The 15,746-nt window shown below is 39.1% G+C and overlaps 1 protein-coding gene across 10 annotated transcripts in view; it reads left to right on the top strand.

Annotated features, from left to right (window-relative positions):
- The window catches only part of LOC140196330 (inactive N-acetylated-alpha-linked acidic dipeptidase-like protein 2), a 993,804-nt gene extending 981,930 nt beyond the window's left edge, over nucleotides 1-11,874 (top strand). For all 10 annotated transcript variants that reach the window (XM_072255337.1, XM_072255335.1, XM_072255333.1 and 7 more), the window contains one exon: nucleotides 7,074-11,874. In XM_072255337.1, the coding sequence (XP_072111438.1) occupies nucleotides 7,074-7,284 (211 nt within the window). In that variant the 3' untranslated portion in view covers nucleotides 7,285-11,874. The remainder of the gene's footprint in view (nucleotides 1-7,073) is intronic.
- The last annotated feature ends 3,872 nt before the right edge of the window (nucleotides 11,875-15,746 follow it).

The following is a 15,746-nucleotide window of genomic DNA, read 5'->3' as shown; positions in this document are numbered from 1 at the left end:
CCTTATAGAGCCTCAACATCACATCCCTGCTCTTATAGTCTATACCTCTAGACATGAACGCCAACATTGCATTCAACTTCTTCAACACCAACTCAACCTGGAGGTTAATCTTTAGGGTATCCTGCACAAGGTCTCCCAAGTCCCTTTGCATCTCTACATTTTGAATTCTCTCCCCATCTAAATAGTAGTCTGCCTGTTTATGTCTTCCACCAAAGTGCATGACCATACACTTGACAACATTGGATTTCATTTGCCACTTCTTTGCCCATTCCCCTGAACTATCTAAGTCTCTCTGTAGGCTCTCTGTTTCCTCAACACTACCTGCTCCCCACCTATCTTTGTATCATTGGCAAATTTAGCCACAAATCCATTAATCCCATAGTCCAATTCATTGACATACATCATGAAAAGCAACAGTCTCAACACTGACCCCCGTGGTACTCCACTGGTAACCAGCAGCCAGCCAGAATAGGATACCTTTATTCCCACTCTTTTTTCTCCTAATCAGCCAATGCTCCACCAATGCTAGTAACTCCCATGTAATTCCATGGGATCTTATCTTGCTAAGCAGCCTCGTGTGCGGTACCTTATCAAAGGCCTTCTGAAAATCCAACAACACCACATTTACTGCATCTCCATTGTCTACACTGCTTGTAATTTCCTCAAAAAATTTCAGTAGATTAGTTAGGCAGGCTTTTCCTTTCAGGAAAGCATGCTGGCTTTGGCCTATACTGTCATGTGCCTCCAGGTACTTGTAATCTCATCCCTAACAATCGATTCCAACAACTTCCCAACCATTGATGTCAGGCTAGTAGGTCTATAGTTTCCTTTCTGCTGCCACCCACCCGTCTTAAATAGCAGAGTAACATTTGCAATTTTCGAGTCATCTGGTACAATGCCAGAATCTATCGATTCTTGAAAGATCATTGTTAATGCCTCTGCAATCTCTCCAGCTACTTCCTTAAGAACCCGAGGGAGCATTCCATCAGGTCCAGGAGATTTATCCGCCCTCAGACCATTAAGCTTCCTGTGTACCTTCTCAGTCATAATTTTCACTGCACATACAGTGGCTTGCAAAAGTTTGGGCACCCCAGTCAGAATTTCTGTTACTGTGAATCGCTAAGCGAGTAAAAGATGAACTGATTTCCAAAAGGCATAAAGTTAAAGATGACACGTTTCTTTAATATTTTAAGCAAGAAAACTTTTTTACATCCATCTTTTACAGTTTCAAAATAACAAAAAAAGAAAAGTTCTATTTTAACTTGATCAGTCCACAGGAATTGTTTCCAAAATGCATCAGGCTTGTTTAGGTGTTCCTTTGAACCTTTTCAAATAGAACTTTATGGCTGCATGTTTGGAGAAAAAAAGGGTTCAGAATTTCATGAAAAGAGCACCTCTCCAACTGTTAAGCATGGGGTTGGATCAATCATGCTTTGGGCTTGTGTTGCAGCCGGTGGCATGGGGAATATAAGCTGGTAGATGGAAGAATGAATTCAATTAAATACCAGCAAATTCTGGAAGCAAACATCACACCATCTGTAAAAAAGCCGAAGATGAAAAGAGGATGGCTTCTACAACAGGATAATGAACCTAAACACACCTCAAAATCCACAATGGACTACCTCAAGAAGCGCAAGTTGAAGGTTTTGCCATGGCCCTCACAGTCCCCTGACGTAAACATCATGAAGAATCTGTGGATAGACCTCAAAAGAGCAGTGCATGCAAGGTGGCCCAAGAATCTCACAGAACTAGAAGCCTTTTGCAAGGAAGAATGGGCGAAAATCCCCCAAACAGGAATTGAAAGACTCTTAGCTGGCTACAAAAGGTGTTTACAAACTGTGATACTTGCCAAAGGGGGTGTTACTAAGTACTGCCATGCAGGGTACCCAAACTTTTGCTTCAGGCCCTTTTCCTTTTTTGTTATTTTGAAACTGTAAAAGATGGAAATAAAAAAGTTTTCTTGCTTAAAATTTTAAAGAAATGTGTCATCTTTAACTTTATGCTTTTTGGAAATCAGTTGGTCTTTTACTCGCTTAGCGATTCGCAGTATCAGAAATTTTGACCGGGGTGCCCAAACTTTTGCATCCCACCGTGCTTTACTTCCCTGACACCCTTGAATGTCGGGTATATTGCAGATGTCTTCCATTGTGAAGTCGGGTGTAAAATACGCATTCAGTTCCTCTGCCATCGCTGTGTCTCTCATTAAAATACCTCCAGCATCATTTTCTACTGGTCCTATATCTACCCTCAACTCACCCTTTATACACTTAAAAATCCTAAATACACTAGCCAAATCCCTTTATACACTTAAAAAAGATTTTAGTATCTTCTTTGATATTAGTTGCCAGCTTCCATCATAATTCATCTTTTCCATCCTAATGACTTTCTTAGTTACCTTCTGAAAATTTTTAAAAGCTTCCCAACCCCCTATCTTCCAACTAGCTATGACTTCCTTGTATGCCTTCTCTTTTGCTTTTACTTTGGCTCTGACTTCACTTGTCAGCCACGGTAGTGTCTTTCTTCCATTCTAAAACAACTTCTTATTTGGAATATACCTGTCTTGCAGTCCCCTCATTTTTCACAGAAACTCCAGCCGTTGCAGCTCTGCTGTCCTTCCTGCTAGTCTCTTTCCAGTCAACCTTGGCCAGTTCCTGTTATGGTCCGGTCCATAAAGTCCACTTTCTGGTTCACAGTCCGGTCCATGGAATCAGGACTCCGGGTCTTCCAGCTGTCCCTTGTTTTGGTTGGGTTAATCATAGGCACCTATTTACCATCTCGGGGCTTGGAATATAAGTAGCCTTGGGGTCGAGTGTGGGAGGCTGGATTGTCTTGTCAAAATCTCCTGGGGGCAACCTGCCAGTTGAAGGCTAAAGCGGCCACTTGCCATCTTTAGGCCGTGTTGGAGAACCACCACTTCATGGAGCCTTGCTGTTCGTAGTCGGAGCTGTCTTTGCAGTATGGGTTCGGCTGTTTCCCGGGCCAGCTGAGTGGCCGTCAGCCACTCCAAGCTAGGTGGGGATCTGGCTGTTTCCGTAGCCAGCCGAGGTTGCTGGCCGTAACGGCGACTCGGAGCAACCCCGATGCAGAGCTGGAACTGTACTTCAGTGTCTGTGTCTTGCATTTGGGTCCATTCTCAGTGCCCACCTTGTGACAGTTCCCCTCTCATACCATTGTAATTTCCTTTATTCCACTGAAATATCGACAAATTGGAATTTAATTTCTCCTTCTCAAATTTCAAAGTGAACTGGATCATATTGTGATCACTGTTCCCTAAGGGTTCCTTAACCTTAAGCTCTCTTATCACCTCCGGATCATTGCACAACACCCAATCCAGCACAGCCGATCTCCTGGTGGGCTCAACAACAAGCTGTTCTAAAAAGCCATCCCTTAGACATTCTACAAATTCTCTCTCTTGAGGTCCAATACTGGCCTGGTTTTCCCAATCCACTTTCATGTTAAAATCCCCAACTATTATCATGATATTGCCCTTCTGACATGCCTTTTCTACCTCCTGCTGTAATTTGTGCTCCACATCCCGGCTGCTGTTTAAAGGCCTGTTTGCAACTGCCATCAGGGTCCTTTTCCCCATGCCATTTCTTAACTCCACACCTTCCAATCCTGTGTCACCCCTTTCTAATGATTTAATATTGTATCTTATACACAGGGCCACACCACCCCCTCTGCCTACTAACCTATCTTTCCAGTACACTGTATATTCTTGGACGTTCAGCTCCCAATGGCAGCCATCCTTTAGCCAGGTTTTGGAGATGGCCACAACATCATACTTGCCAATCTGTAGCTGAATTTCAAGATCATCCATTTTATTTCTTATGCTGCGTGCATTTAAATTTAACACTTTCAGTCCAGTATTTGTTGCTTTCTGTTTTAACTGCACCACACCTCCATTGCCCTGTAACTCATCCCACTGGCTGTAATAATGCCCCATCTCCTGCCTGTGCTTTCTATCTTCTCTGTTGCACGCTATCTTTGATTTATTTCTGTTTATTCCTTCCTCAATCCTATCACTCTGGTACCCATCCCCCAGCCAAATTAGTTTAAACCCTCCCTACAGCTCTATTAAACCTGCCTGCTAGGATATTGGACCCTTTTGGGTTCGGGTGTAACCCGTCCTTTTTGTACAGATCGTACCTCCCCCAGAAGAGGCCCTAATGATCCAGGAACCCGAAGCCCTGCCCCCTACACCAGTCTCTCAGCCATGCATGAATATGCCTGATCATGCTATTCTTGCACTCGTTAGCACGTGGTACAGACAGCAATCCTGAGATTACTACCCTGGAGGTCCTGCTTTTCAGCTTCCTTCCCAACTCCCTGAATTCTCTTTTTAGGGCTTCCTCCTTTTTCTGCCTACGTCGTTGGTACCAACATGTACCAAGACTACTGGCTATTCACCCTCTCCCTTCAGAATACTCTGCACTCAGTCTGAGACATTCCATACCCTGACGCCCGGGAGGCAACACACCATGCTGGTATTTCTATCAGGCTGACAGAAGCTTCTATCTGTTCCCCTCACTGTGGAATCCCCTAAGACTACCGCATTCCTCATCTTCTTCTCTCCATTCTGTAGCATGGAACCAGGCTCAGTGCCAGAGCCCTGATCACTATGTCTTCCTCTGTCAGGTCACCCCCCCCCAACTGCATCCAAAACGAGATAATGATTACCGAGGGAGATGGCCACAGGGGTGTTCTCTACTATCTGAGCTCTTCCCATCCCTTCCCTGACAGTCACCCACTTATCTAACTCCTGCAGTCTTGGGGTGACTAACTCCTTATAGTTTCTGTCTATCTAAGGTTCTCAGGGTTCCCACATCCGACACACAGAGCAAAGTACTAGCCCTACAGACATGCTCTCTATTCCTCCAAAAAATAATGCAAGGAGAAATCGAAGTCCACTTACCTCGCTGAAACCCAAATGAGCCAAAGCCCTACCACTCTGCTTCAGAGCACTCTGTCGATGGCCGCTCTGCTAGGCAGTGTCTCCCTTTCATGCCTGAACCTTCCCTGCACTCCCAACTCATGATTCGTGTGCCGGTTATAGCCGAGTTCCTGCGAAGCTTTCCCCTTTTAAGCTTCGCTCCTAGACCTGTGTGCCACCTCCTCGCGGAGCTCTCCAACTCACGATTGGTGCAGCGGTTACAGTGGGAATGAGGGGACTACCAGTGTTCATGCCTCACACCTGACAGTGAGACAAATTGGACTCTGAACTGCTCAAAGGCCTCACGTTGTGTTTGATGGGTCTATTGTTATAGAAGCCTTGAGAACAGCATTCAAATGCCTCTGAAAGATTCAAATAATCAAAATAAGAATTCTTTCAAAGAAGAATATTAGTGTAAACACTTAAAACTATAACACTGAATTCTGAAGGCCTTCTTTCCAAGGGAACACGTTGAAACAATAACATAAATTCAGAGCAACACACACAAATTGCTGCGGGGAGTCAGCAGGCCAGGCAGCATCTATGGAAAAAAAGTAATGTCAACATTTTGACCCAAAACCCTTCGGCAGGACGGGAGAAACAGAGCTGAGGAGTAGATTTGAAAGGTGGGGGGGAAGGGAGAGAGAAACGCTGGGCAATAGGTGAAAATGGGAGGGAGAGGTATGAAGCAAAGAGCCAGGAAGTTGATTGAAAGAGACAGAAGGCCATGGAAGAAAGAAGAAAGGGGGTGGGGGAGGAGCACCACAGGGAGGCGATGGGTGGGCAAGGAGATAACACGAGAGAGCGGGACAAGGGGATGGGAAATGGTGAAGGTGGGCGGAGGCATTACTGCAAATTTGAGAAATCGATGTTCATACCATCAGGTTGGAGGCTACCCAAACGGAATATAAGGTGTTGTTCCTCCAACCTAAGTGTGGCTTCATCACGACAGTAGGGGAGGCCATGAATGGACATATCGGAATGGGAAGTGGAATTAAAATGGAGATCCACTGGGAGATCCCGCTTGTTCTGGTGGACAGAGCATAGATGCCTGGCAAAGCGGTCTCCCAATCTACGTCGGGTCTTACAAGATATACAAGAGGCCACACCGGGAGCACCGAACAGAGTATGTGACCCCAACAGAGTCACAGGTGAAGTGTCGCCTCACCTGGAAGGACTGTTTGGAGTCATGAATAGTAGTGAGGGAGGAGGTGTAAGGGCAGGTGAAGCACTTGTTCTGCTTGCAAGGATAAGTGCCTGGAGGGAGATCAGCGGAGAGGGACAAATCGACAAGGGAGTTGCGTAAGGAGCAATCCCTGTGGAAAGCAGAAGGTGGGGGGTAGGGGAAGATGTGTTTGGTGATAGGATCCAGTTGGAGGTGGCGGAAGTTTTGGAGAATTATGTACTGGGCGCGAAGGCTGGTGGGATGGTAGATAAGGACAATAGTATCCCTATCCCTGGTAGCGTGGTGGAAGGATGAGGTAAGCGTAAACATGCGTGAATGGAAGAAATGCGGTTAAGGGCAGCATTGATGGTGGGGGTAGGAGGACATCTCCTTCATTCTAGAATGAAAAGCATCCACCTGAGAGCAGATACGATGGAGACCGAGGAATTCAGAGAAGGGGGTGGCGTTTTTACAAGTAGCTGTGAGACTCCGTTAGTTTATAATAGACATCGGCGGATAAGCTGTCTCCAGAAATAGAGACAGTGAGATAAAGAAAGGGAAGGAAAGTGTCCAAATCGAGAAGCTTGAAAATGAATCTGTAAACCGTGTGGTATAAGCTGGCAGCGCAGACATGGCTGTAGTAGCGGGTCTGGGTAAACACGTGGTCAAGAGTTGGAGAGCAGCAGGGAAGCAGTGAGAGAGACTTTCACTGAACTCCTGTCGAAGAGAAGATTTAAACTTCTTCAGGGTAGGCAACCCTGGAAGAGGCTTCGCAGAGTAGTAATCAAATCACAAACGAGAGAACACAATCAACATAAATTCAGAAACTATTAGGCTCATCACTATTTTTGTGTAAAATCCATCCTATTAGTAATTGTACTTTGGAGTCAATTTACAAATTGCTCAACTTATGACATTAACAGCAAATGTCAATCTTACATATTTTATAATTAAAATACATTGTTTGTCTTTCAGAAATATCTTGTATCACCTTGATGAGTCATCGAATCAGTTTTCTATCTTAGAAGAAGCTCTTAACCACTCAAGACTTCAGCAGTCAAACCAAACTCTATCTTCAGTTCTGTCTGTTGTGATGAACAGCATTAGATCTGCTCAGGTTTATTTAAAAGCAGGTTTGGATGTATTTGAGAATATTCAAAATCCAAAAAAACAAGCCAATTTGTAGAAATGTGCAATGGTTAAAAGAGGAACATTTTCCTCTTCAAAGATACATTCCTGAGAAAGGTGGTGTCCAAATTTGCCAAAGGACTTGCAGTCACTTACAACAGGAATTGAAAATGGTGCCCATTTCAAATGATAAAAGTACCATATGATGGTGATATTCACTGACAAGTGGCAGTTATTACAACCCAACTGAGTCAGACTCAGTATTTGCGGTCATAGGTTAATGATATAATGGCAACAGATAATATTAATGTTGAAATCAGGTCATAGAATGACTAGATATTTCCAGTCTTCAAAGGCTGTTTTCTTCCAGGTTGTAAAGTTTTGTATAAAGAGATCTACATTACTAGAAATAATTCATTCAGTCCATTTTTTAAAAATGACCATTGGAACCAATGAATGTTGTATAAGTGCTTAATTATTTCATTATAAAATACCTCAAAATGGGCAATTAATGAAGTGACAAGGTCTTGTGAGATTTTTCTTTGGTTATAGAACATTATGTGCCTTCCAGATTGAAGTGTATGTTATCTTGTGTATGAAGAGTATTATTCATTGCAACCTGTGGAATAACGCCATAAAGTGGCATACTTTTGTAAAGCCAATGCTTTGTATAAAACAGAGGAACCACTTATTTTTAACTCAACAAGTACAACAGGTAAAAACTATATTTTTTTCAAATTAATCTGCAAAAGTACACTATTGTGATAATATCTGCTGTAGCTGAACCATTATATTTTGACAATTGAATGAATGTTGAGAAAATGAATATTCACAACGTATTTAATTTTTTTATATATCAGAAAATACATACTCAACCAAGGTTGGAAACAACAAGAAGATATTTTTTTATTCAATAATGTCCAATTTTCAGCGTATTTCTGTAACACTTCGGTAGTGATTTGTGTTCAAAAATATTTCATAGTTGTAATGGTTGTCTTCTATTTGTTAAGGTTGAAGTATATACATTACCTGTTGTGAATACATTGAAAGGTCACAAAAGCTCCAACTAAGAACTGACAGAAATGCAATCCTGCCAATCCAATTTCCTACAGAACTGTGGAAAAATAACTGCAAACCACCTCTCACACATTTGCCAATGATTTTTAATGTCCTCATTAAAAAAATCTCATCAAGGCAACATTGTGAGATATAATTTTTGCATTCATCATCATCTTGATTGTTGTTATTAAGAGCTAAATAGAGATATTGATAGTTACTGATCTGAAATTATGATTCTTTTAATACTTCCTGATGTCCAAAAGAAGTTATGCACCTCATAAACATTATTGAAGAATAAGTAATCATGTAATGTTTGGAAAATGACTAAAACAATTATCTTCAAAAAGTATATTTTTCCTTAAAATAACTTTTTGCATATTGATATCTGTTCTCACACAAAATGCTTATAAGAATGAAATGACAATTCAATGGTCTCTAAATCTCATGTAATTTCTGCTTATAGTTGCAATGTCCCAGGCTGTTGTCTACATTTTAGGTTACAAAATATGAAGTTAAAGGCAAGTTATCAAATCTGATATAATACTATAATGAGATAATTAGCAAATACTGTAAGCAGAATGCAATGCATGGCATTATTGCCTGCAATAACATACTATACAGAAATAATAGTGCATATCCATAACGTTGCAAAGAAAGAACCTGATAAAGTTATTGGAGAATGAGAACGAATAATTATGTGAAACAAATACAATAAAATTAAATATAGAATATCTACATTACAATGCAGTACAGAGAGGAAACTAGCAAAAGGCAGTTCATGCTGTATAATTTAATTTTACAGTATTATTGCCTGTCTAATAATAACATAAGACAATTTTCCTCTGCAATAGTTTAATATCTATTTTAATGTACGTGTAATAAATGTTTTTGTTTATTTTGAAAAATTGGCTTTTAAGGAAATTGGTATTACTGCATTTGACAAAAATTTTCTGATAATATGGACAATCTCATAGAAATCCTGAATCTGACTTTATAAATTGGCAGAATGCAAATTGGGAATGAACATGTGCTGCGATTGTATAATTTATGGTAATTCATAAGTTGTCTGTGCTCATTTCAGGACTAAGTTATTGCACTATGGTCTTCAGCCTCTTTTCTGCAAGGGTAAGCAATTTATTAGATTCCAATATCTTCTTCCTATATCTGGGGACAAGATAAAGAGGACACACTAGACATTTTTCACACCCAGTCTTGCCACAGGATTCCTTGGCTTCCTCTTCAAACATAACTACACCATTGTTTTTCATAAATGCAGGGCCAGGAAAGAATTTTGCAGACTTCCCATATTATTCCCAAAAATTTGCCGAATCAACCTTCTAACACTATTTATCAGACATGGGTTCAAGTACATCTCAGTAAATATCCTTACCTTTCCCTACCCAGTAGGACTGGAGGTCTGTATTTTTGAATTTTTTACCATTTCTCCCCACACCACTTAGATTAAAGATAATCTGTAGAGCAACCAGGAAACCTGATCTTACTTGTTTGTTATTACTTTAGGACAGGTATCTTCAGGTATCTCTTCAAAAATCTGATGGTAGATCTTTGATTGATCAAAAAGGCTTGGGGATGAATACATGGATAATCACCTCTCCCCTATCATTTTTGACCCTGTTGATGAATGTATAATTTTTTATTACAATTTTTAATACATCTAGATCAACCCAGTGCTAATTTTTTTTAAATACAAGTTTTCTACAGGTAGGACTTCTTATTTAACAAACAAACCATTCATGTTTCAAGAGAATCAGTAATGAGTTTGCAACTAATGATTAGAATAAATTATCAAAAAAACCCAAAATAAGCAACAAAGTAACTAAGAGAAAACTGGAAGTTGCAATTTGCAAATACTATTGTGCATTGTACTATTCCTGTTATTTTTCAACCAATTCATTTCACTAAGAAACAAATACAGTATCGTTAAGTGATCTTTCAAGTTATTCACAACTAAAAAATTCTGACTCAAAAGTTATTTTATCTGTTACTAATATATAAAATTAGTGATAGTGTTTCCCTCATCATTTCAATCAAATGAATGTCTAGAAGATTTCCTGAAAGTTGTAGTAAACATTCATATATCAATGTCCAGAGACATAATTTCAGGTTATTGATTATTTCTTCTCAATTACATGTGAAGAAAATAATTTCCCAAAATTTATTTTGAGGATTGTACTGAAGTTTGTAAGTCAGAATAAGAAACTGGAATGCAGTGGTGAAATTTTAAGAAGTAGAAATAGGGATGTTGTGAAATCATTATTGAGTAAAACTGACACAGCACTTTTGTGAACATCTGCTGATGGCAAAACAATTGCTCATTTCTGAATAGTAACTTTACCTGTGATAATAAAATTATAAACTACATTTAGTTACAGAAGTAACTAGATAAAAGTAATTATCTAAATGTGACAAATTATATCACAGATATCATGACTAAATTGACTCATTTCATATTTAATATTTGAATATGGTCAAGTCCTGGTGGTACATTTATCATATAGGTAAACGGTTTGATTTCTAATATGTGGAAATACATGGATATTTGTTACTGACCAGAATTTTTTGTGGGGTGGGTGTTAAATTTACAAAGCTAGAATCTCAACAGGTCTGGTAGAGAGAAACAAAATTTTCAAGCCTAAGACTTTCATCAAAACTCGAAGATTTAAAAAAGGAGAAATGTTCATCCTGCCAGAGACCAAAGGGGAACTTCTTCAAGGTTGACTTTCTCACAGGAACTGTTAGACAATGCTGTAAACATGTAGCAGGGCAGGCAGTGTCTGTGGAACAAGAATGGAGTAAACATTTCAGATATCTGTTCTCTTTACATTAATACTGTCGAACCACCATTTCCTGTTTTATTTCTTATTACTTACATCTGCAATTTTTGTTTTTGTTCCCCAGACAAGGTCACTGAGACAAACTTTATTACTGAACGTAAAATGAGCTGCCTAATGATCACTGAGCTCTGAAGGGTGGCTCAGGTGAAATAAAGGTCCATGAACAAATTAACTTGTATAAGTAGATGCATCTAGTTTGGGGTGTGTGGTTGAAGGTAGAATCCTGTGTTAAATAGGACAATAATGACTGCCTGGTACTAATTTAAATCTCCATTGAGGCCTCATTCACCACTATGATAAGAGGTACTCTCTAAATAGATTCACATGGAGAATCAAATAAAATTCTGCAGTAAATGTATTATATAATTTAAAGGAGGTTAATTGACTTGCATTTGATTTGTTTGAGAAGCTTGTTACAGTTCATATCTATCCTGCTGCACAACAAAAAAGTTTCATTGTCAATTTATGTATATTTTTGATTAAAGTATTTCATGGAAATGGCTATTCCACTTATAACTGCATATTACAAGACAAATGGGTTTGATTTTCCAAATAATTCTAATGGAGAAGTGTTGGTAAATGACCAAAAAATATGACAATAATGCTCTTAGTTAAGCAAGGTTTGATTGATTGAGTGAATCTTTATAGAAATCTGAAACATTTTTAAAATGTACAATGTGGATGCATTCAGAGAAATATGTGGTTTATAAAAACTAAAATGTATAACAAGGTACTATGGGTTTCTATTGTTAATTAAACTTTTTTTTTCAAAATTTGAGTCTTTAGCATGTTTGTGTTTTCGTCGTTTTTCCTTAAAAAGTTATAAGTGACAAAGGCTAGCTCAAGTATTGAACATTTCACCAACCATTTTCTTAGAATACAGAATCACTAAAAGAATGAAGCATATTATGCAATATTGCATCACTGTCCTGGAGTTTTAATTGTTACTGAGATAAATACTTTAAAAACACAATTTTAAAGATTTGTATGAATGTCTGGGTGTGAATATTCTGTTAATTAACACAACCTTCATGTGCATACCCATGACATCGTTTTGTCAAAAAATGTTTGCAAACCCAGATTTGAAGCAGCCAGGACCTACTTTGGTTGAAAAACCAGTGGTCCTCTCCCATCTGCTCTCCTAATAATGCTACTTTTACCATATGTTATACTTGAAATTATTCACATACTCCCAAATAAATATATTTCAGTGAATTGACATTATCTACTTCTACTTCCACCCTGGGAATCATTTAGATTTTCTTTCTAACAAATGTATGTTTACACACACAATTCTGGTAAATAAATGGGACGAAATTTGAAAGTTTTCTCAGTGCCTTTAAATGCCCACCTTTGCCATACGTTAAACTGTTATTGATCATAAAAAAGCAACACATCAATGTCCTCTTCAGGCACGTTTCTGAGTTATGCAAACGTTGGCCCAGATTTTGTAAATTGAATCTGTCAGCATTTCGTGATATTAGCCTATGTAATTAGCAGCAACCTGTGCATGTGCTCATGTGCAATCTGATAGAAGTTCTATAAATTATGAATGGTAGAGATAAGTCATACGTTTTGGTAGGAGAATAAAGGTGCAGACTATTTTCTAAACAGGGAGCCAATTCAGAAATGATACATGCAAAGGGTCTTGTGAGTCCTAGTTCAGGATTCCCTAAAGGTTAACTTGCAGATTGAGTTTGTAGTAAGGAAGGCAAATGTGATGTTAGCATTCATTTTGAGAGGATTAAATTTAAAAGCAAGGATGTTATGCTGAGGCTTTATAAAGTATTTCTCAAACTGCACTTGGAATATTATGGGCAACTTTAGGCCCCTTTTCTAAGAAAGGCTGTGCTGGTGTGATAGATATTCTAACTTTCCAGGCCTCTTGCTTATGTTTTCTATCTGAGCTTTCTAAACACATTAGCTACCACTTGCAAAATTAAACAGGTGTAAGTAAACTTATAACTAGCTGTTTGTATAGCTTCTGGTCATAAATATAAGTCAGTCTTAAGTTCTTAAAATATGAATAGAAAGCAGGTATCAGATTGAAGTTAAAAATGCAGCTTTGCAAACAAGCTCTGTAGTGGAGACTCCGTGAGAAACAAATGCTAGCTATAGCATCTTGTCTTGCTGCTCAAAGATGTAATATAAGACAATGGATTGTTTGATTTGTCTTGTTTCAAAACAGGCAAAGCTGTTTAGTTCAAGAAAGCTTGTAGAGCAGATAAATATCATTTATCATGAGTTGTATATGTACTCAATTCAGTTAGCTTTACAGCATTAAATGTGAAATTTGAACATTAAGTTGGGATCTATGTCTCCAAAATGCTTTTCGTCCATTTGTGTTAAAAGGATATTTGAGGAAATATCGTGTGTGAAGTCACCCAAGTGGAAAAAAGGATATAAATGCCTGGAATAGGTTACCAGTGATAATAGTAAAATCAGGAAGTTTGCTGGAGTTTATGAAGCTTTTAGAATATGAAGGAAATGGAGGATATGTTTGATGACTTGGGAGGAGAACATGTAGTATTATTTAGTATCAAGATCGGTGCAACATTGTATGCCAAATGGCAGGTTCAGTGCTATAGTGTTCTATGAAATATAGGAAAGCAACATCTCTGGGGATTAGAAATTTAAAATCAAACTAGAGGATGCTCTTCATTCAGCATGTCAGGCAGCATCTCTGGCGAAAAAAAAGAGTCAACCTTTAAGATCAATGAGCTTATATCATACCATTGTTAACTTAAAACATTTGTTTCACTTCAGATGCTACCTGACCTATTGAGTATTTCCAACAGTTCTTTTAAAATATCATTTTATATACAGTATTTGATTACACGACAATTTACAAATAAGCATTTTACTACTTTTGTTAATTGAGTTATCCTGCACCATACTGCCGACTCTTCCTTCTCCCCAAAATTATTGGCCACCAATATTCCCTCTAAGGTGTGCATATCTTTTGCTGCTAATGTACAAAGGAATTTAAACTGTGCACAAAAGATTGTCACCTTCCACCTCATTGGCATGTTAAGTACAGTTCACAATCATTCTTAATCACATTTCCTACATAAGAACATAAAAAATAGAAGCAGGAGTGGGCCATCTGGCCTGCGAAACCTATGCCACCATTAAATAAGATCATGACTGATCTGACCATGGACTCGTCTCCACCTACCTGCCTTTTCCCCACAGCCCTTAATTCCCCTACTATGCAAAAACCTACCCAACCTTGTCTTAAATATATTTACTGAGGTAGCCTCCACTGCTTCATTGAGCAGAAAATTACACAGATTCACCACTCTTTGGGAAAAGCAGTTCCTCCTCAACTCCATTCTAAATGTAATCCCCCAAAACTTGAGGTTATGCCCACTAGTTCTAGTCTCACCTACCAGTGGAAACAACTTTCCTGCCTCTATGTTATCAATCCCTTTTATAATTTTATGTGTTTCTATAAAATCTCCCTTCCAGCAAGCACAGTCCCAGGTGACTCAATCTCTCCTCATAGTCTAAACCCGTCATCTCTGGAATCAACCTGGTGAACCTCCTCTCCAGCGCCTCCAAAGCCAGTATATCCTTCTTCAAGTAGGGAGACCAGAAATGCACACAGAACTCCAGATGTGGCCTCGCCAGTACCCTGTACAGTTGTAATATAACCTCCCTGCTCTTAAATTCAATCCCTCGTTTGCTGCGTGAAAGAAATTGCTGGAGAAAAATTACTGGTAGATACAAAGCAGCTTCTTTATTCTACAAAACAAGATACAGCAGGCATCATATGGAGATGCTTTCAGTGGAAAGGTCTGCTGGCCCAACGTGGGGGCTCCATATTTTATTTGTCACACATCAAAGGACAATTCCATATTTACAAATGCATGGACAACTATATACAACCTTCACACCTCCTGATTCACATCCATACCACAGACAGCCAAATGCATTTTAATCAGCATTGTCTGGACTGGGATTCACAGCTTTTAAGAACCCATTGTTAAGAGCTGCACTCCAAATGAAATGCACATTACAAGTTTCAGATCTGATGACTAGTAGCCAAAGTCAATTGTTAAATGTATATATCTTAAACCCAAAAATCATTCTAACACCCTCTAGCAATGAAGGCCAACATTCTATTTGCCTGCTTAATAGCCTGTTGCACCTGTAAACCAACCTTTTGCGATTCATGCACAAGCACTCCCAAGTCCCTCTGCACAGCAGCATGCTGCAATCTTTCACCATTTAAATAATAATCTGATCTTCCATTTTTCCTTCCAAAGTGGATGACCTTGCACTTACCAACATTGTACTCCACCTGCCAGACCCTTGCCCACTCACTTAACCTATCTATATGAAACGCCCTGGTTTCCTTGGCTGCATAAGTCGAGGGAGGACACTCTCAAGTCCCGTCAAACTCATAAGATTCAGATGACCTGATCCCACCCCAAACCCCGATTTGTATGGGTGCTGTGTAATTTGCTACTCTGTTACAAATTACTACCACGAAATAACAGACAGTAGCATATGATTAAAAGAATTATATTTATGAATCTTAACTAAAGGGTCAGTAAAGAATAACAAAAAGAAAAAGGCCCAGTCTAATTAAACAGCCAAT

Source organism: Mobula birostris, chromosome 4, assembly GCF_030028105.1.
Source record: "Mobula birostris isolate sMobBir1 chromosome 4, sMobBir1.hap1, whole genome shotgun sequence".
Lineage (NCBI taxonomy): Eukaryota > Metazoa > Chordata > Chondrichthyes > Myliobatiformes > Myliobatidae > Mobula > Mobula birostris.
Note: the sequence above shows the minus strand (reverse complement) of the source record. Positions and strands in the feature narration are given on the sequence as shown.